This window comes from Aotus nancymaae, unplaced genomic scaffold (assembly GCF_030222135.1).
Source record: "Aotus nancymaae isolate 86718 unplaced genomic scaffold, 86718_ANA_hifiasm-v0.15.2.pri h1tg000033l, whole genome shotgun sequence".
Lineage (NCBI taxonomy): Eukaryota > Metazoa > Chordata > Mammalia > Primates > Aotidae > Aotus > Aotus nancymaae.
The window spans coordinates 1,269,488-1,291,093 of record NW_026988447.1 but is presented as its reverse complement, the minus strand read 5'-3'; the positions used below and the strand labels follow the sequence as shown (position 1 = coordinate 1,291,093).

General features: G+C 37.0%; 1 protein-coding gene and 1 pseudogene across 6 annotated transcripts in view; both read left to right on the top strand.

Moving 5' to 3' along the window:
* LOC105732478 (kelch-like protein 2) overlaps window positions 1–21,606 on the top strand; it is a 118,699-nt gene that overhangs the window by 41,919 nt on the left and 55,174 nt on the right. For all 6 annotated transcript variants that reach the window (XR_001111000.3, XM_012474564.3, XM_012474565.3 and 3 more), the window contains exon 5: window positions 16,066–16,228. Coding sequence is in view for 5 of the 6 variants with exons in the window: in XM_012474564.3 (XP_012329987.1) it covers window positions 16,066–16,228 (163 nt within the window). In the remaining variant the exon portion in view is untranslated. The remainder of the gene's footprint in view (window positions 1–16,065; window positions 16,229–21,606) is intronic.
* Window positions 5,882–6,012, top strand: LOC135277903 (U4 spliceosomal RNA; annotated as a pseudogene).

Sequence of the window (21,606 nt, the reverse complement as noted above, 5' to 3'; positions counted from 1 at the left end):
AGTAACATTCCTAGCAGAAAGAGCAAAGGACATGAGATGCAAATAAACTTGGCATGTTTTATAGGCCAGAAAGAAAAGGATGATTATTATTTGAGCAGAGTAAAATGAGAGAGTGGAGAAGATGAGATTAGAAAGGTCGATAGGGCCAGATAAAGCAGGGTTTGTAGACTATGATAAGGAGTTTTGATTTTGTTCCAGTTGTAGTTTGGGCAGAGAATTTATTTTTTAGATAGATTGTTCCCCTTTCCCATCTGCTGTGTGGAGGTTGAACTGTGGGGGCAGTAGAAGAAGTTGGAGGCCCTTTAGATACATGTTGGGATAGGCTAAGTGAGAGACTGGTTGCTTGGACCTGGGTTGTTGGCCTGAGATAGTGAACAATAGATTTGGGAGATATTTGGAGGTAGGGCCAATGCAATTTACTAATGGATTTGCATGATGGGATGGAGGAAGAATGATCAAGAATGGCTCCTGAGTTTTTGGCCCGAGCAACTGGGTAGATTATGGTGCTGTTGTCTGAGATGGTGAAGACATGGAATGGGGACACATTTTTGGGGTGTTAGGAATTGTTGGTTCTATTTTGGTTAACTTTTACCAGTTGGACTTATAAGTGGAGATGCTGAGTAGGTTGGTTCTGTGATGGGAGGGGTCAGGTTGGAGAGGTAGATTTGGCATATTGGTGGCATATTGAAGTGGATTAGGTTGCTTTGAGAGGTAGTGTAGATAGAGAAAGCAAGCAAGCCAAAGACATACTCTGGGGCATTCCAGATTTTAGATGAGCAGATGAGGGAGATGGAGTAGCTGGTGACATAAGAGGAAAACCAAGTGTGTGTGGTGTGACAGAATGCTAGTTCTAGAGAAGAAAGTGCTTCAAGGAGAAGGTGTTTGGTTGTGTCAGATGTTCCTGATAGGTCAGGAAAGTGAATTGAGCCTTATCAGTGTAGGTGCCTGAGACAGTCTCATTTTATGCCTATTAATCTGGTGTCTGATTAGTGTTTATTTTACTCAGAAATGTTCCAATGTGGATGATAAATTATATGGTCACACTGGTCATTAGTGACCTTGGAAAAAGCTGTTTAGATGTGATGATAAGAATGAAAACTGGTTTGGAGTTGACTGAGAATAAGTGGACTCAGTACAGACAGTTCCTTCAATACTTTTTGCTATGAATGGGGAGAGAATGTGCTGGCTGAAGGGGATGATGAATTTAAGGGTGTTGTTTTGTTTCATTTTGTTTTTTGATGGGTAATATTTTAAGGCATGTTTATATGTTAATTAGAATAACCTAGTAGAAAAGTGAAAGTTGATGTGACAAAGGGGAGAAAGAAAGAAGGGGTATAATTGCAAAAGTGAGTGAGATTGGCATCTGAAACAAAATGAAGGGGTTTATCTTAGATGGGAGCAGGAAAACTTCTCCGATTGTTAACCAGGGGGAAGGCAGACTGTGTTGTCAGATACAAGTTAGTGGCTTGGATGGTGGAAAGGTAGGTATTTTATCAGCTTGTATATAATTATAAAGGCTGTGGCAGGTAATCAGACAAAAGGAAAATGACGAAAAGGGATGCTGGAGATTAGAGCTAAAGATGTTAAATCCTTGTCTTGTAAAGGATGAAGGTGAATTTACTAGTGAAGTGTAGTCGAATCGTCAGGCCATGTTGGGTGATTTGCAGTCATAAATATCAGGTAGAATGGTTGTATGTTTTTCTTCAGCCACGTTAAACCACTTATACTTAGGTATAAAGATGATGAATGTGTTAGTTAGCTATTGCCACAAAAATGCCACAGAACAAAGTAGCCAAAGCTCAGTGGCTTAATAAAAAATCATTTATAGATTTGCAGATTGGCTGAGGATCAGCTAATCCAGGCTGAGGTTGACTGGGAGATTGGCTTTACTCCATGTTTTAAAAATTATTCTGGAGTAAGAAAGTCTAGAACAAGACTACATGAGTGGGTAGTTGAGAAAGAGTGGAGGAGGAAGAGGTAGTTGGAACTCAGGAAACTGAGATGTTCTATTTGGATATTTATGTTATCAAAAATTGTCAGAAATTGTGGTGGAGAGAATGGTGATTTAGGTTTTAAAAATTCTCTCTCTCTTGTGTGTTTGAATTGTGAGCATGGAGACAGCACTCTGGGGTGATTATAGTACCATACTAAATCTTTGATTTAGAACCACCTGTACCATCTTGGTATATTAGAGGAAGTTGGCCAGGAAAAAAAAAGTCATCTGTAAATGAGTAGGAGTGACTGAGGTGTTGTTAGATAGTCCCAACAAGGAAGGTGAGAGGATATGTGCTTCCAAGGATCGGAGGTTTTTGGAGAAAGGAGAAAGGAAGTAGCACTGTGGAGCTGCATCTCCAGGCCTTATAGCAGCATTTTTGGTTTTCACGTGTGGATGGTGATCAACTAATGAGTCAAGAAATAAACTTAGTAGGTCATTAATAGCATTTAAGAGAAAAATTAGAGGCAAGAGTAGGAAATGCTATTCAAGCCTAAAGTCTATTTCAGAAAATAGCAGATGCTAGCAAGTCTGCATGTTTTGTGAAACTTTGAGTTCTAGATTGTGAGGTAAAAAGTCTTACTATGTAGTGTGGTCAAAAGAATTGGAAAATTTAGCTGTAAGTTACTGGAGTGTGAGAATGAAAAGTTTCATAAATAACAGAGATGTGACTGAATATATGTTATTATGCATAAATACAGTGATTTCTATGTTATTTGTGTATATATTTTATTTTTCTAGACTTTATTTTTAGCATGCCTTTCTAACATGGAAATACCCAATAGATGATTGATAGATGTTGACTGCTTGGATACCAGGAAGACATAGGTACTCAGTGGTAATCCAGAAAGCGTGCTTTGTTTTCTACGCTGGCTCATGGTGCAGCTCCTGGAACAGGGTACAGAGATTCAGATGGACCTGCTTGAGATGGTGAGCAACGAAGGTGATGTCACAACGGGGGTTAGACATTGCTTGTCCAGTCTATTTCTTGGCTTTGCAGGTCTAGAAACTATTTTGTTAGCTCCTTCAGAATTGACCAGACTTTTGGTAAATAACTCAGACTAGCCAAAATCACAACACTAATACATGTACCATAATGATCTTAAACTGATTTTCAGTGAGGTAACAGGTACTATGTTTATCCATGTGTGTCATTCCCAGGATCTAGGTACCTAAATGATAGAATTAGTAATCAGAGTGTCATTTGATGAGCAGGGAATCACAAGGAAAGGCAATTTACTTCAAAGGGATAACAGAGCATCCTATTAAACTGGCATTCCACTGCAAAACATACCTTTCTAGTGATTTGAGTATTGATTACATACTGTGAAATCCAGTATCTCCTTACCTTTCATGGTACTGGGAAAACTCTGACAAATAATTGCTCTTGGGAGAACCCATTTCTGAATTTTTTGTAATCTAGTAGTTGTAGTTTTCTGTCTCTAAGCACTTGAGAATGTGCTAAACTCCACTATACGTAGTGGTTCATTGACTCAGAGATTCTCAACTAGAGGGCAGAGGGCCCTGATATTTTTATTCTTTTTTTTCTTTTATTGCATTTTAGGTTTTGGGGTACATGTGAAAAACATGCAAGGTTGTTGCATAGGTGCATACTTGGCAGTGTGATTTGCTGCCTTCTTCCCCTTCGCCTATATGTGGCATTTCTCCCCATGCTATCTCTCCCCGACTCCCCACCCCCTGCTGTCCCCCGATATTTTTATTCTTATTTATCTCCTTATGGAGTTTGAATAATGTGGACCATTTTAAACCTCATGTTAAAAATAATTTCTTCTGACAGGGATTATAACTACATATTCGATTATGTTTTGAGCTTAGTTGCAATCATGTTTCAGACCCACTTCCTCAACACTGCCCTCCATCCATTTTGAGTGGATGAGGATGACCATGTTTCATTTGCAGCCACACATTTAGATGTTGCGAAGTAGCAAGGAGTTCTGTAGAAAGTTCATCTTCAAGATGAACAGAAACATCTACTGAGCAGATTTTCAAAATGTTGTTAATGACTTCGCAAGATAAAATCATTTAAATTACACATATAACGCTGGATATTTACATTAATGTGAAACAACTCAGAACATAAGAAGAAGCCCTTAGGCTGACTCTCTGCTGGTAAACTTCATGGGCCAGTGGATTTTGGCTAATTATTGTATTGAAATTCAGAGCTCAAATCTTGAATTTATTACTGATTTCAAGAATGGCCTTGAGTAAGATATTAACCTTTCTGTTTCTCAGCTATTAAATGAGGCCAATAATGCTTTGCCACTGCATTGAGATGGTGTAAAAATATACCAGTTAAAGCTTGCAAAAATATCTAAATGCTCTATAAGTGTTGAGCAGAAATAAGAGATGGGCAGCAATAAAAGACTTGAGACCAAGAAAAAGAATAACTCATTAAAATTATTTGGGATCATTGGGTAGAAAACGGCTCATATGACTTTTCCTTCCCTCTTTATATTTGTGAATCGGGACAGACTAAAAATGTCCCTAATTTGCTATAGAGTTCTTTCTCTGTTTTGCATTTGAGTTGGCGTGGAGACAACACTCAGGTGATTGTAGTACCATGCTAAATCTTTGATTTAGAATCACCTGTTCCATTGGTTTAACATGTAGTGACTGGAGAAAACGTTATGTATCTCCCAGCAGTATCTGTGGAAGGCTTATTGCTTTTCCATTCGGTTTTCTTTCTCTTATGAGATAGAAGTCCTTTGTGAGTAATAGGGTTTGGCAGATGATGTACTTGGAAAACACAAGTTAAAACTTAAAAAAAAAAAAAAATACATAAATTCCTGAATCAAACCTTCAGGATTAATGATTGTTTATGATATAACCATGGGAACTTATTTAATTTCTAGTACCTAGAAGTCTGTTACATTGGTATTTTATCACTTTACCTGGTTAGTACTAATTTTTTATTATCCAGAGACAAAAGTTTTAATTTACCATTTCAGTTTTGATGTGAATTGTATTTTATTATATTTTAAGTCTGAATTTGGTAATCCTCATAATTTTAAACAAAATATTAGACCAAGTAGAACATCCATTCTCTAGTCTAGTTATTTTTATTCAATAAAAATATAGAATAAACAAAAGTGTATTATTTAAAATTTAATATGGAAACGCCATTAAGGTCAGCTAGTTTAAGAAAACCTATAAACCTTATTATAAGAGCATCTTATAAAACTAAATGGATATGAAACTCAAAGTGCTTTTTTAAAAATTTATTATTTAGAGCAAGGCTAGGTACTCTAGAAGCGTTAGTAATTGAGTTACTTGTGGCTTTGTATTATTAAAATATATAGTCCTTGAAGATGTCTCCACGGTTGAATCATTTTGAGATTCATGGTTTAAGTAGTTTCATGTGGTATATAAAAGGCATTTATCTTGATGAACAAAAAATGACTCCATCCTGATTATGACTGAGCATCTTATAATAGTGTCTTAGTAATTTGAACTAGAATGAGAAAAACAGAAATAAATTAAAGCCCTTGTTAGAAATAAATCCAGTTCAAAGTGAATTTTTTTTTCTTGATTTGTGATGTTTGGAGGTATGGAGGCTGTGTGTGGGATAGCACAGTTGTGTCAGGCTGGTTGTCAGAGTTCAGGGTACATCTCTCCAATCCAGTCCAGCTGGTCACAGTCTAGTGTTGTTAAATTCTGTGTGGTTCTGGCATGTTTGGTTAGAGACCAGCCAAAGGTTTTATAAACCCTAGCATTATTGACATACAGTTTTTAAAAATATTATTACCTCTTGGACCTTAATATTTTAATCTCATTATTAGGTTAGTAAAATTAATGTGCTTCTGGTATTATGGTTTAAGTGTATTGTGCCTTTTCTTAGGATATATAATTTATGAAAACTTTATTTCTAGCTTTGTGCAGTGGCAGTATCATAGCGAATGAGGTTTATCCGAGGCACGATTATTGCTAATTGAAAGCTTTATTTCTTGTGAAAATAGAATATAGCTATATCACTAACACTTATGCACAAGCTACTGTTTTAAAATAAGTTTATCAATGCTAGTGTAGAAATTTGGTCACGTAAGTGCATTTTTGGGGGGTTGCTTCTTCTTTTGGATTCTATCAGGTAGGATTATTATTTTCCATTTGAAAATTTATTTGATGGCTTATAAATCCTGTCCATTGACCTCTGGTTAATCTGTTAGTATGGATTTAAAGTACAGTTATCTATCCCTCAGTATCCATGGGAGGTTGGTTTCATGACTTCCCTTGGGTACCAAAATCCAAGCATGCTCTAGTCCCTGACATAAAGTGGCATAGTATTAATATTTACATATAACCCCTGCACATCTTCTTGTATACTTTTTTGTTTTTTGAGATGAAATCTCGCTCTGTCACCCAGGCTGCAATGCAGTGGTACAATCTCAGCTCACTGCAACCTCTGCCTCCTGGGTTCAGACAATTCTCTTGTCCCAGCCTTCCGAGTGCCTGGGATTACAGGTGCCCATCACCATGCCCAGCTGCTTTTTGTATTTTTAGTAGAGTCAGGGTTTCACTGTATTGGCCAGGCTGGTCTTGAACTCCTGACCTCAGGTCATCCACCACCCTTGGCTTCCCAAGGTGTGGGATACAGATGTGAGCCACTAAACTCAGCCCTCCTGTATACTTTAAATCATCTCTAGTTTATGTACTATACCTAATACAGTGTAAATGCTGTGTAAATAATCGTTAATATGGCATCGTTTAGAACATGACGAGAAAAAAATTGTACATACTCAATACAGACGCTCTATTTTTCCTGAATATTTTTGATCTGAGGTTGGTTGAATCCACAGATGACGGAACCCACAGATATGGAGGGTTGACTGTACTTGATTTGTTTTTCCCCTAGTGGGATATAATTTACATACCATAGATCTTAACTGTATAGTTTGCTAAGTTTTAACAAATGTACACACCTATTAACCCACACCCAAATCAAAGTATTGAGCATTTACAGCCTCAAGTCTCTTCCCAATAAATCTTCCACTCCCTTGCCAGGCAACCCCTGATGCGATTTCTGTTATAATAGATTAGTTTTGCCTGTTCTTGAACGTTATGTAAATAGAATCATACAGAATCTATTTTTTTAAGGCTGACTTCTTCCTCATAACATATCTGTGAGAGTCATCTATGCTGTTGTGTACCTCAGGAGTCATCCCTGTTTATTGATGAGTATTGCATTGTAAGCGTTTACTACAGTTTAGCATGTTAATGGATATGTGTCTCTGACTAGAGACAGGATGGGATCCACATCCAGTGCTGCCAACTGTAGGGGTGAAGGATGCAAGGGCAGGAGCCAAGCTGTCATTAAAAAGACCAGTAGAATACTTTCTATACTGTGTCCACTCTGTGTTAAAAATACTTGGTGTAGAAATGTTTAGTAGTTTGTTCTGTTTGTGTCATGTTAACATTGTTTTATTTTCTAAGTTTTCTCAGATCAGAGGAGCTTGTTGTCTATTAAGTTTTTCTAATATGATGATAAGTTAAAGCTGTGTGCCAAGTCCGTGTAATTTTATAATAGGATTGTTTGTTATAGCAAATACTTTAGAAATAGTAGTTATTTTTAAAGCCATTATTGGTCTTTATTATTACTGATTATAACATTTCATCATATGGATTTACCATAATTTACCTTAATTGTTGCCATCTTGTTAGATCTTTAGTTCTGTTTTTCTTTTTTTTTTTTTCCTACTCTTATAAGTAATGCTAAAGTAAAAGTCACATACATATTTTGTTCCATTTTTTTGAACTTTTTCTTGGGGTAGATTTTTGGAAACATAATTCTAGGGTCAAATGTTCTAAATGTTTATTTTTTTTTGGTATCTATTGATCAATGCTGCTTGTTTGTTTTCTAAGAGCTGATTAGTTTACAGTAACAGCAAAAATATGCTAAGGGCCAAGGCTTACTATACTTTAGTTTGAAATATATATTGCCTGAAAACATTTTGTTGTTTGAATTGGGAGGTGCTAGAAAGAAAAGTAAAAACATTTAGTATCATAGTTATAAAATGCTCTCTGATTGTTTTATATTGATTTGATAACTAATGAGGCATCAAATACATTTCTCATTGTTGTATGCTATGTTCCTTCTTTTGCAAATTTTCCCGGATTACATCTTTTATATTGAGAATATTTGATCCAAAAAGGAATCTACCTATATTGTGAATGATCTGGGATAAAACATCATCTTATGAGGGAGAGAGTAAATCTTGCTATTCCACCATCATGGGGTTGAATGTTAAATCCAAGAAAAAAAGCCTTGAGTCAGAGCTGATGTGCTGCATTGTCATTGCCATGCATTGTGTTAAATGGTTAACCGACATTTAATTTTTCAACAACCCTGAAAGGTAGGTGGTGTCTTCATTATTCATTTGGGCCACTGTCAAATAAATTGGACTTTTAAGAGAAACCTTGGGTTAAAAGCAGTGGAAGTAGCAACTGAAAAAAGGATAGTGTAGAGAGAGATGGCTTTCAGTCTGCCTGAGACCGCACTGCCCCCAAATTTCTTCTCTCCAAACTACCTTTGCTTTTCAACTTCATTAATTATAACATTGGAAATTCCACCAATTGCAGTTGTATTCTGCTTAAGAGTCTACCTCTCTTAAAATCATAAAAGCCCCTAGAAGGGATTTATTCTGGAAGATCTTGTGTTATTAGCCATTAATATGAGCTAATAGCAAGACAGGTTTTTGTTTTTGTTTTTTAAACTGCCAGGCATGGGAAGTGTGGGGAGGAGGCAGGCGAAGTTGCATATGGGGTGCAGGAAAGAAGGAGGAAGAAAGTTTCCTTCCTCTTTCTGAGATGTAGGGGGCTGGTCCAGTGCGGAGTTTTGACATAGGAAATGTTTGTCCTTGGCATCCTGCCATCTCTTTATTCACACTTCTACATCTCAAAACCCCACGCCTTGGCCGCAAGACCCAGTGCTCTGCTATGTGCACCCAACCGTGGCTCTCCACTCAGATCTGCTTTTCTTCATCACTAAGTGTTTCATCTTCTAAACACATCAACCTTGCCTGCCTCCTCCCCCGACTTCTCCCTAAGCTCCACCTCGTGGGATAGCTGCAGCCAGCAGAGTCAAAAACAACAGCAACAACAAAAGCTGTCTTTTCATGCTTGCATGTTTTCTTAGATATCTAGAAGTTTTATATATGAAGCAACGGGACCCCTTGCTAGTCTCTTCCTAATAAACAAACTGCTAATGGCTCAGGATTTAAAAGACATACCACATAAATTATTTCCCCCTGTGGAATAAATGCCCAAGCTGAAAATAAACTAAAGATCCTAATAACCAAGCAGAAGGAGTATACTTGTCTAAGCGAAACATCTTATATGTAATTTGGCTTGTCAAACAATGTGAGGTAGGATGAAAGCATCTTACTTTAAAATGTGCAGCTGGTGTGAGAGTGTCACACGGATGCTCATTGTTTGGCTAGGGTGTCTTCCGTTTCTCTTGCTCTATGTGTCTTGACTAATCAGTAGTGGATTATCCCCCCCAATTCTTTGTTCATTGCAGAAGGCATCTCCACAGTATAAAATGTACAGCCTTTTATTTGTCTCCATTTGTTGGAAATCAGCATATCCAAATAAAAAAGTTTTTTTTTTCCTATTTTACAAAATGACAGCATTTTAAGTTACATTTATTTAATCAGAGGGCTCATGTCCTTCTACTTCATGTTTGTCCAAACACTTAAAGCTGTTGTTGTTCACACAAACAGGAAGAGTAATGTGTAGAGCCTGTTTACTGTTCTACAAAACACTGGCTTGATAATCAAAGGCCTTTCAGACTTAGAACGTGCCAAAGTGAGGCAATCTCAACTGACTGGTGGGTAATAGTTCCTAGAGAATCCACAGTCCATATATAGCTCCCCTTAATTCTTGCTGTATTTGCTAGCATTGTAGAGATCCAGAAAGACATTCCTTTACTTGCTTTTCCCTTTCTTTTAAATAATATTTGACCATTTAAATGGTGCATAGAAAACACACATTTAACAAATACATAAAAATAAATAGAAAACATTCATACCACACCTAATCAGAGAAACCCTATTAACAATTGAGGTATAGCCCTCTAGTGCTGTCTGTTGTTATGTACACATGTGTTTACCCAAAAAAGGGGTCATACTGCATATTCTTTTGGAAACTAGCTTTTTATACTAAATGTATTAGAAACATTTTTCTAAGTCATTAAATATTTGTCTACTATATCTCTTTTAAGAGCTGCAAAATATTCAGTTTTATTGATATTATAGAATTGACTTCATTTTTCTCTTGTTATTGGACATTCTTTTCATTTTTTTATATTTTAAATAGCACTATAATTAATAGTCCTATAGCTAAAACTATACACATTCACAGTTTGTTCCATTGTGTAATATAACAGCTTGGGGTTCTTCTGGAAGTGATCCCAAGGAGCCACGGTCGGTAGATGGAGAACTTGAACTGGAAATGAAGGAAAACCAGTTCATAGGTGCAGTACAGATCTGGCCATTGCTACATGTGACAGGACCTTTAAAAGCCTTATTAAATGTGTCTCAGAACTGTCTTCTAGGAGAGTACAAGGGGGAAGCATTTCTGTTCCTTTGATCTATTCTCTGCTAGTCGAGAGTGGTCCCACAGCATTATTTCCCACATGCTTCCAGATTGTGTGGGTATGATCCCAGTGCATCACTGAAGTCCTAGGATGAGAAGCCAGAGAGAGGTATGGCTGGGGGCTGCGGTGAGGCCTGATTACATTATATCTTCAGAAAGGTGATCAAAGCCTGCTTGGGCCTGGTTGCTGCGGTGGTGGCCTAAGCAGGTAAGGCAGAGAGGATTTGTAGTAGGCTACAAGAAGTGTCTGGTACACATAGATTCCTGGAAACAGAGTCTGTAATTTTGTCTCAAAGAACATGTAGAATTATATCTCTTAAAATACAGATACACATGAGTTTCATAAAATTATCTTCTGGTTGATTCATTTATGAGGTACATATTCTTCTAAGACCTGAGGATATGACAGAGAGTAAAACAGACACGATCCTACTGTCACAGAGCTTTTTGCAGGGAAAGAGACAATAAACATGGGAACAAATACATAAGATCAGTGCTGACAGCAGTAGGTGCTGTGAAGCAAATGAAATGAAGCAGTACTGTTAGTAGTGACTTGAAAGGGACTGAGCCCTTGGTAAGAGCACCAGCGTTCTCATGATTTAGATGGCACACAGATGAATTCAGAATGAAGAGACTCTGGGTTGATGGAATAGAACTAAAGGAGAAAGATGTAGGAAGGAGGGGTGAGGGCCTCTTTACATTCACTGTCTGCTTTACATTTTTCCTAGAGGCAGATGTACCCAAGAGAGATATTTTGGCTTTTGGAGTGTGGCCTTCCTTCAGTATATACTATATTGAATTTAATCACTCTTAGATTCTTAGAAAATATCATTAACATTCAAAATATATAGCAAATTATAATTGCTTCATCTTTGATGTTTTGGAATATACTTCAGGATCATAGAGTACCTTAGGGTTATTTTTAATCAGTCTCAGGGTTAATACTATGCATCACAAATAGATGGAGATTTTCCATTAGAGGGTGGCTGGGGGTTTATTGTATCAATGAAATTCTACTTCATATAAGAAGCTGCACTGTTCATCTGCTCCTTTGCTTTAGAGAGCTCAGAAAATACAGTTTCAAAGACATAAATTTATTCATTGGTCCTTTTAGTTACAATGCCCAAGATATTTTTGTGACCTAAATAGCAAATTAAGAATTCACCTCTTTACATTGCTAGGTGTTTCTTACATTTGTTACCAGTAGTACAATTTATCCACTTCAGTAGAAAATAAGCCATGGGATTATGATAGCTCCAGATTAAAAGCACATTCTTCTTTTTCAGTGATATGTTAAACCACAGAATCAGAATTATATTAGATATTGAAAGATTAGAATATTGGGCCGGGTGTGGTGGCTCAAGCCTGTAACCCCAGCACTTTGGGAGGCCGAGGCGGGTGGATCACGAGGTCAAGAGATCGAGACCATCCTGGCCACCAAGCCCGGCCTGAACCTATATTCTTTTTTTTTTTTTTTTTTTTTTTTTTTTTGAGGCGGAGTTTCGCTCTTGATACCCAGGCTGGAGTGCAATGGCGCGATCTCGGCTCACCACAACCTCCGCCTCCTGGGTTCAGGCAATTCTCCTGCCTCAGCCTCCTGAGTAGCTGGGATTACAGGCACGCGCCACCGGGCCCAGCTAATTTTTTGTATTAGTAGAGACGGGGTTTCACCACGTTGACCAGGATGGTCTCGATCTCTTGACCTCGTGATCCACCCGCCTTGGCCTCCCAAAGTGCTGGGATTACAGGCTTGAGCCACCGCGCCCGGCCTGAACCTATATTCTTAACTATTAATCGAAGAAGTTAATCTGTATGTCATCTAAAATCATTATGCACATTTGGTTAGTACTGCTTTCATAGCAGGTGTGTGACCTTGAGCAAGTTACCCAACTTCTCCTACCCTCCGTATTCACTTGTGTAGAATAGATATATTATTGCCTGACAAGTGTTTAGCACAGTGCCTGCTGTAGTAATTACTCAGTAAATGGAAGCAACTGCAAGAATGCATTGTTGAACTGATTGTTTTCTTTATTATTCTTGATGAAAAGGACAGTATTGGAGGTTTAGAAATTATACAAATACTTTCATTCTGCACCTAAACTTGGGTTTGAAGGTATTAGAACAGTAGACCAAAGAGTTGACCAATGTGATTATATCCCTAGTTTTCCATGACTGACTGTATGACTTGGTCAAGCCATTTAACCCTTTTAGGGTGTGGTTTCTTCATCACACAAATTAGGAAGTTTGATTTGATTTGATCTCAAGACATTCAGCTTGCAGGGTGCCAACTGTCTTGAGTGGTTCTGATCATGGGATGTGGTTCATCTAAAGTCATAGCATTTTTAATTTTGTTTTGTTTTAAGTGGCTATTTGACACACAAATAAGCTAGGAGTTGATGTGGCTCCAGCTGTTCTCCTGTTTTCATTATGAGTGACTGATGGTCACCAGGCGTCTTGTTAGCAAGCTGGGTCAATTAGTAATTGCTTTTGAAGCTGTATATAATTAATTACATAATTATGAGCTATTGAAGTTTAGTCCTAGTAAAACTGCATCATAAAACCAAGGCAATTTCAAAAGATTTACTGACAAAGAAAAATATGGATAAACTTTTTATACATTTGACTCACATTTATTTTATATAATATATATTTGTCAAGCATGGAACCACTTATCACTGCCATCAGTAAAAATTATATGTGCATATAATCCAGCCACATGGACCATTGTTGAAATAACTTTTATATTTTTAATTAGATGACTTGTTATACCCCTTCCAGATAGGAGAATCTATAATTTTATGAATTTCGGTCTTCTAATAAGGTAGAGCTGGCTTTGTAATGATTAAGTTGAACTCAGTAAAGCAAAATAAAATTTAAGAAGCCTGTTACAAATATATATATAAGTGTGGGTGTATATGTTAACATAATATACTGATGACTGATTTTCTTTTTACTCAAGAATATATTTTAGAAATTCTCTCATTTATATAGTTTCTTCTTTCTTTTGAATGACTGCAATAGAATAGATGATTACCATTATTTAACCAATCTCCTTCTGATGGACATTGAGGCTTTTTTCTAACTTCTGTTACCCACGATAATGCTGTAATGATTATCTTGCACATGTGAGATTTTGTGCGTAAGTTAGCATATCTGTAGGTTAAATTTCTGGGTCAGAGTATATATGCATTTGTAATTTTGAATTTGAAATAAACAAATTGTTTTCATGGAGGTTGAACCAATATGTACTCCTGCCAACAGTGTGTAAGTGAGCCTGTTTTCTGCCCAACCACTTTTTCCTCATCTTTCTGTGTGACCAAACAATTTAAATAGTACACTGTTTCCTCTAGGAATATGCTAATTAGAGGGGTGATCATACTGTGGTGCAGATTTCATAGAGATTGAATATTACACTGAAGACCACCTTCTAAACTATATGTATTTGCTGAATTAAATGACTGTACTGTTAAGCATCTTGGAATGCACTTTATGTTGCTTCAAAGAGCAATTACACTGACTTAGAAAAACCTACAATTTGAATATTATCAACAAATTAAAGCCTTCTGTGGATATTCATTCTCATAATAAAACCTACTATACATATCATGCAAAAGTTTGGCTATAATGTTATTTATACTTTCTTTTCTTTTTTTATTTTTTTTGAGACGGAGTCTCGCGCTGTCACCCAGGCCAGAGTGCAGTGGCGTGATCTCGGCTCACTGTGACCTCTGCCTCCTGGGTTCAAGTGATTATCCTTCCTCAGCCTCGTGAGTAACTGAGACTACAGGTGTGCACCACCATGCCCGGCTAATTTCTGTATTTTTAGTAGAGACGGATTTCACCATGTTGGCCGGGCTGGTCTCAAACTCCTGACCTCAAGTGATCTGCCTGCCTTGGCTTTCCCAAAGTGCTGGGATTAACATGAGCCACCATGCTTGACCTGTTTTTTTTAATCTTCCTTTCAGAAGGAAAAGGCCTTATGTCTAGATAATGTTTCTATTTTTTCTTGAGCCTTAAGGTTCAGGAGTTAAAGCTTCTTTGCTTCCTTTAAGAAAATGAGAAGTTTGTTACGGAGAGATATGAATGATGTCTTTCTTTTCTATGTTTAGGACTTACCACATAGATTTAGGAAAGTCATAACATATAGTCGTAAACCACTGCTATTTGGGCTGCAGTGTGGCATATATGAAAGTCAGTTTCTGAAGAACTTAGGTCTTTTTTATGCTAATATGATCATTTCTAAAATTTACCATTGTTCTAATAGTTGAAGGTGTTTTGTGGAGTTTGTTTGGCTTTCATAAAGGATCACCAGATATTCAATAACTTTTTTTTTGAAGTTTTTCCTCCTTAATTTGACTTTCAAATATGGTCCTTTATATAGCACTGTAATAATTCACTTACAAGGAAAAATGTTTCTATTATTGACTTTCTTGAAAAGCACTTGTAGTGTTGGATGTAGTATTTATATTGAGGATAGTGGCTCAATCCCACAGAATAACCTATAATTAATATAAAATTGCTTGGCATTATTCAAATGAAAATACAAATTAAAAAGTTATTAGATAATCACCTATTACATTTTCCTTGTTAGCACATATATTGCATTCTAGAGAAACTGTCTGCTTATAGGTAGAGACTGTTGTTGAATTTTAAATTGTTTTACCCCCTAAGGAAAGCAGTTGTATGTTACTGAAACAGTGGAAAAACAGGCCTTCAGCAAAATGAGGCTTTGATGTGGTATGGATTACTCTGTGGCCACCCCTTTCCCCCAAATCACTGAAACTCATGATTGCTTGAGCTAAGAGAACAAAACCATTTTTATTGAATTATAGCACCCCCTAGCATCCTAATTTATGTTTTTATGTTTTGTTTTGTTTTGTTTTTTTGAGATAGGGTCTCACTCTTTCACCCAGGATGGAATGCTGTAGGGTGATCACAGCTTACTGCAGAGTCGACCTCCCTGGGCTCAAGTAACTGGCACTACAGGTGCATGCCACCACATCAGGCTAATTTTTGTATTTTTTGTAGAGATGAGGTCTCGCTATGTTGCCCAGGCATGTCTCAAACTCCTGAACCCAAGCAATCTTCCTGTCTTGGCCTCCCAAAGTGCTGGGATTACAGGTGTGAGTTACCATGCCCAACCAATAATTTGTGTTTTAAGAAGTCAAAGCAACAATTTGTTTATGCTTATAAAACAAACCATTAATCTAACAAGATCTGATATCTCGTATTCTTCGGACCAAGGAGAAGAGACCTTTGAAAGATTCCATGGAAATTATGAAGAATGTGAAGAGTCATCATTGTTTTTGAAAATAATTGTTACTTTTGGTTTATGTGGAATATGGGGGTATCGACGCAGATTATAAACTATGACTGAACCTCTTGTGCCCTCTTGTAGAAGTGGTCAAATAGACAGTGTTTTTCCAGCCAATTTTCTAAGAGTATTGATGTGTGTGTTGCAGGTACTTCTTCCAGCAGCTGGTCTCTTACAGTTACAGGATGTGAAGAAGACCTGCTGTGAATTTTTGGAATCCCAGCTTCACCCTGTCAACTGCTTAGGAATCCGGGCTTTTGCTGATATGCATGCATGTACCGACCTTCTAAACAAGGCCAACACCTATGCAGGCAAGTGGAGTAGACCTCAACTGAATTGGGGAGGAAACTGGAACTCTTGATTTTTGATATGATTCCACAGTGGTCTCTGGAAAGTCATGTCATATATCTGGATCTGGGCTTTATAAAAATACACTTAAAATCTTATAATGGTAACACTGTATAATTGAAGCATACTCATAAAATTCTGAACTTAAAAAACAAGCAACTATACATTGGGATTGGGCCTGAATAATAGAAGAGCTAGATTTTTTTGTTTTTGTTTTTTTGTATTTTTTTTTAGGCAGAATCTTGCTCTGTCACCCAGGCTGGAGTGTGGTGGTGCAGTCTTGGTTCATTGTAACTCTGCCTTTAGGGTTCAAGAAGAATAGCTGTGTGTATTTTTCTCTCAAATTGTTAAATGAATAGACATATGAGAAAGTGTATGCATGTGAAATTGTTATTTTAGCTCTGACTTTTACATTCTTTTTTTTTGCATCTATGAATACAATTTTGTGGCTTAAAAAATCTTCAAAGCAGTGAAATATAGATATGTTTGGTGGAGTAGAAAAGTAGACCACCAATAGAAGCAGCCCACTCCTTGCATGCTGGTTCCATGGCCTACTGCTGGCATCTCCCTGTGGTGGAGGGAGGGCCTGTTGCTGTTTTCAAGGAGCCCTCACTTTAGCTGCTTTCGGGCCCTTCAGGACCCTCATCTCTGCAGTTGGGGAGGGAAGATTGTTATAGCTTTGGATGTACATAAAGGTCACAAATGTAATCTGTATTTTGTTGAGTTTATAAGCACTTAAAGATATGTATTAAGAGTGATTATTAGGATATTTATTTTCTTTTTTTAGTTTCTTTGTGCTTTTATTTAATTGTTAAATTCTTTTTTTTATTTCAATAGCTTTAGGAGTACAAATGGTTTTTGGTTACATAGATGAATTGTATAGTCACGAAGTCTGGGATTTTAGTGTACTTGTCACCTGAGTAGTAGACATTGTTCCCTAATTGGTAGTTTTTCATCCTTCACCGTCCTCCCAACCTCCTCACTTCTGAGACTTCCATGTCCATTATACCACTCTGTCTGCCTTTGCATACTGATAACTTAGCTCCCACTTATAAGTGTGAACATATAGTATTTGGTTTTCCATTCCTGAGTTACTTCACTTAGAATAATGCCCTCCTTTTCCCTCCAAGTTGCTGCAAAAGAAATTATTTCTCTCTTTTTATGGCAGAATAGTATTCTATCTCATATATACACACACACACACATGTGTATACACATATGTATATATGTATATCTAAATATACATGTATGTATGTGTGCATATATACATATGTGTGTATATATGTGTGTGTATATATATAACATTTTCTTTATCCACTCATTGGCTGTTGGGCACTTAGGTTGGTTCTGTGTCTTTGTAATTGTGAATTGCACTGTGATAAACATACACATTCAGGTGTCTTTTTGATATAATGGTTTCTTTTCCTTTGGGTAGATACTGGTAGAAGTTACAATCCACCAACTGCCTGCAAGATTCTGCTTTGCATCTATGAGACTCAATAGGAATAGTTCCTATGGAAGCTTCTATGTTCACTGCTCCTTTAATAGGCTCTAGAACTGCAACCTCCCCCAGCCTTCAAATGCAAGAGCCCTTTGTCTAAACTCTGTTTCAGTGTGCTTACTTTGAGGAGTAAGGAAGCTTTTGGTACATAGATCTAGGTAAGGGTATATACATGTGCATATGTATGTGTGTCTCTGCAGAGAGCATTGGAGAGTAGTAGTCCTAGAATCCCTATTTCATTTACCAAATAAATAATGGTTCAAAGTGGTTAGTTGAAAAAACAAAAACACAGTTCTTCACTAAAGCACATTAGTTTCAATAAATTTAGACTTTATTGATTTCTGTGGGGTGGCCTGATGGCCTAACTGCCCTTTAGAAAATTATTTCGTGAAAATATGTGATCTGAGTTCTAGGAAGCTGATTTACAGATGAGCTTTTAGAACACAACCCTTCTGTAAGTTGGGGAATGCCTGTAATGTGTAACAATGTTCATGCAGCCTTTTTGAGTAGAATGAAGCATGTTATGAAAAACCAAAGATGAGTATCAATTTATTAATGTATTCCAATGCAACCAATTCTGTTCAATTAAGTAGAAAATATTACTTCTAAATTCAGACTCCATTAACTGCTAGACTTAATGCACCTGCTATAAGTGACTTCTATTAGGAAAACCAAGAAGGCTTTTGTATTTTTAGGTATTTTTTGCTGCATGAAACAATCACTGTTCAACATTATATCTTATATCTTATATCTGGGCTGCAGTTGTCTCTATAGTGCTTGGTAAATGTTACTGGCTGCTAATGATAGGAGGAGGGTCAGTGCCTGGGGAGAGAATGAAGAAAGTTGGATTAATACACAGGATATCCAGACATAGTTCATATGCTGTACTGGAGCTCTTAGTTTTGCTTGTATCAGAAGCAACTCATTTACTGTGTTTTTAGGGGATCATTAAATTTTTTAAATCTTTCTCTTATTTAAAATCTTAAATTTATTTAGTATACTACAAAATATAAAAAATTTTCCACCAGAATTAGAACACCTCTATATCTTAGTTTATAGTGTTCTCCTTTGTAATTATGCCAAGAATTTTTCATGAAAAATTAGTCACTTTCAACAAAATTATAAAGAAACTTCGATTCTTCATTTTTAATGCACTATATTTTGCATCCGAATCTATCTTTAAAGGATGTTCTGCTTTTATACCATGCTTCTGAATCTTGTATTTGCTTGAGTTTCTTAGGTTTTAGGTAACATTTTAAAACATCTTTCATTATGAAAAATTGCAAGCACATACAAGAATAGAATAGTTCTTTTCATCCAACTTCAATAGTTGTCAACTCAGGGACAATTTGGTTTTAATTATAATGCTCATTACTCCCCTTCCCTTTTTTTATATGCAAACATTTTACTGAAGTCTAATGTACATATAGAAAAGTGCACAAATCCACAAATCATGTCTACAGCTTGAGGAATTTTATACATCCTCTTGTATTATCTTGAAGCAATTGTCATGCTTTACCTATGTATTTCATCCTTATATTTTAAACAAATGCCATTACAAAGACCTTGCTTGTATAATGAAGCAATTTCCCTATCTTTGATGTATTGATAACTAGTTGCAACAAACTTTCCAAAATAATCCAGAATAATACTACAAAACAATTTGATATGGTTTGGCTGTGTCCCCACCAGATCTCGTCTTGAATTCCTTTGTGTGGTGGGAAGGACCTGGTAGGAGGTAGTTGAATCATGGGGGCAGGTCTTTCTTGTGCCGTTCTTGTGATAGTAAGTCTCATAAGATCTGATGGTTTTAAAAATGGGAGTTTCCCTGCACAAGCTCTCTCTCTTTGCCTGCTGCCATCCATGTAAGACGTGACTTGTTCCTCCTTGCCTTCCACCGTCATTGTGAGGCTTTCCCAGCCACGTGGAATTGTAAGTCCATTAAACCTCTTTCTTTTATAAATTGTCTAGTTTTGGGTATGTCTTTATAAGCAGCATGAAAACAGACTAATACACAGTTGTTCTTCATAGTGAAACTATCTGATTGCTGTGGATGTTTTAAGCAAATAGGAGGTGGGGAGATAAGGAGTCCATGTAGTAAGATGTCTACAGCTCCTTTTCTATCATAAACAAATAATTGTTTTTTAGATGATTTGTCTTTAAGTACTCTATTTGTCCAGAAAATTTACCCAAACCTTCAAATTACTTTCAAGTCAAATCATATAGCATGTGAAAAACTCCAAGAAGGTTATGGGACACAGTGGCAGTAAAGTTAATATTTTTCTTTTTCTTTTCCCTATCATAGGCAGTACGACCTGTACAGGCTTTTCTAGGTAGGAAAGAAAAGGAGGAAGAGAAGAAATAAATAGCAATAGAAGACTCAATACATACATACATACATACATATATACATGGAAAGCAGAAGGGAGGAGAAAGAGAGGCTGAGGAAGAAAAGGATGGGTAAGGAGAGAAAGCCTGCAGGACCTCAGGGTACTGTCTGGTCCATGGTGTGACTGCATATAAGGGCACTCTCTATCCTTTGAAAACTCTCCAGAGATTTTGGACTTAAGAACTGCTTCATTTCTTTCTCTTGCCCATTGGAAACAAGCTTTCTAGAATTCATTATAATTAAATTGTGCAGGTATATTGAGAGAATTACAGTGTTCCATGGCGATCTCTTCTGTGAACTCATGCTTATTTTTAATAACATCAGCATCTTTAGGGAAAGTAAAAATGTGAATAACCAAATGGGTAGGTTAGAGAATGAGAGTAGGGGAGGACGTAGAATCCACGCTGCTCACCCTGAGATGATCTCGTGGCTTCAACAGCGTGATGCTGGCAGTTACAGCCTGTCACACTGACCGCACTGCTTCTCCAAGGCACAGAGTGACAGCTTAGTGTGAGCAGACCACCCAGGTTAAATGGCCTGCCTGCTGAGGCATGGTGTTCTGGACTATGGTCATCCTTATGTTCTTGAAGGATTTTTTTTTTTTTTTTTAGCTTAAAAAGCTGTATGAAATTATTTTTTGTATCGTATCTTAAAATGAAGTTTTTCTCAGTTAACCCCAAGTATACTGACTTATTCAGAGAGTGCTAGTTTCTGGACTCTTCTCATGTTTTTTGGGTGGTATCTATATTTTAACCATTTCTCAAATCATTAGCACCTTCTTTTTTAAGCATTTTTTGGCAGGCCAAAAATATAGAGAAGAAAAAAATTGAACTCATCAGTTTAGATGCATATTAATAGTTCTAGCAAAAGACTCTTTGGAAATTGGGTTTTAATTATAACTTGAAATATGAATTTTATTCAGTATTCTTTGTTGATAGCCAAGCACATTTAAGGGAAAAAAAATGTTTCAGATTTTTAGTCATTCCTATACCTCACCACTTCCCATACTGAAAATTTGAGAAACTACTTAATTCTAGTTCTAACTGATCTTTGGGGAAGTTTGTGGTATCATTTCCTTTTTCTTTTTTAAAATAGAGATGGGCTTTTGCTGTGTTGCCCAGACTATTCTCAAACTCCTGGCCTTAAAGCAGTCCTCTTGCCTTGGCCTCCCAGAATCAGGATTACAGACGTGAGTTACCACACCCAGCCTAACAGTATCATTTTTAAGCTAGGACTGTAGCTGAAATTCTGGGCTTGGTAAGCACTCAGCATTCCTCAGTAACAGGACTACCTGTGGAGAAGTCCTCCAGAGTCAGGCATAGTGGCCCACGCCTGTAATCCTAGCACTTGGGAGGCTGAGATGGGCAAATTGCTTGAGGCTAGTAGTTCAAGACCAGCCTGGCCAACATGGTGAAACCCTGTCTCCACTAAAAATACAAAAAATAAATAAA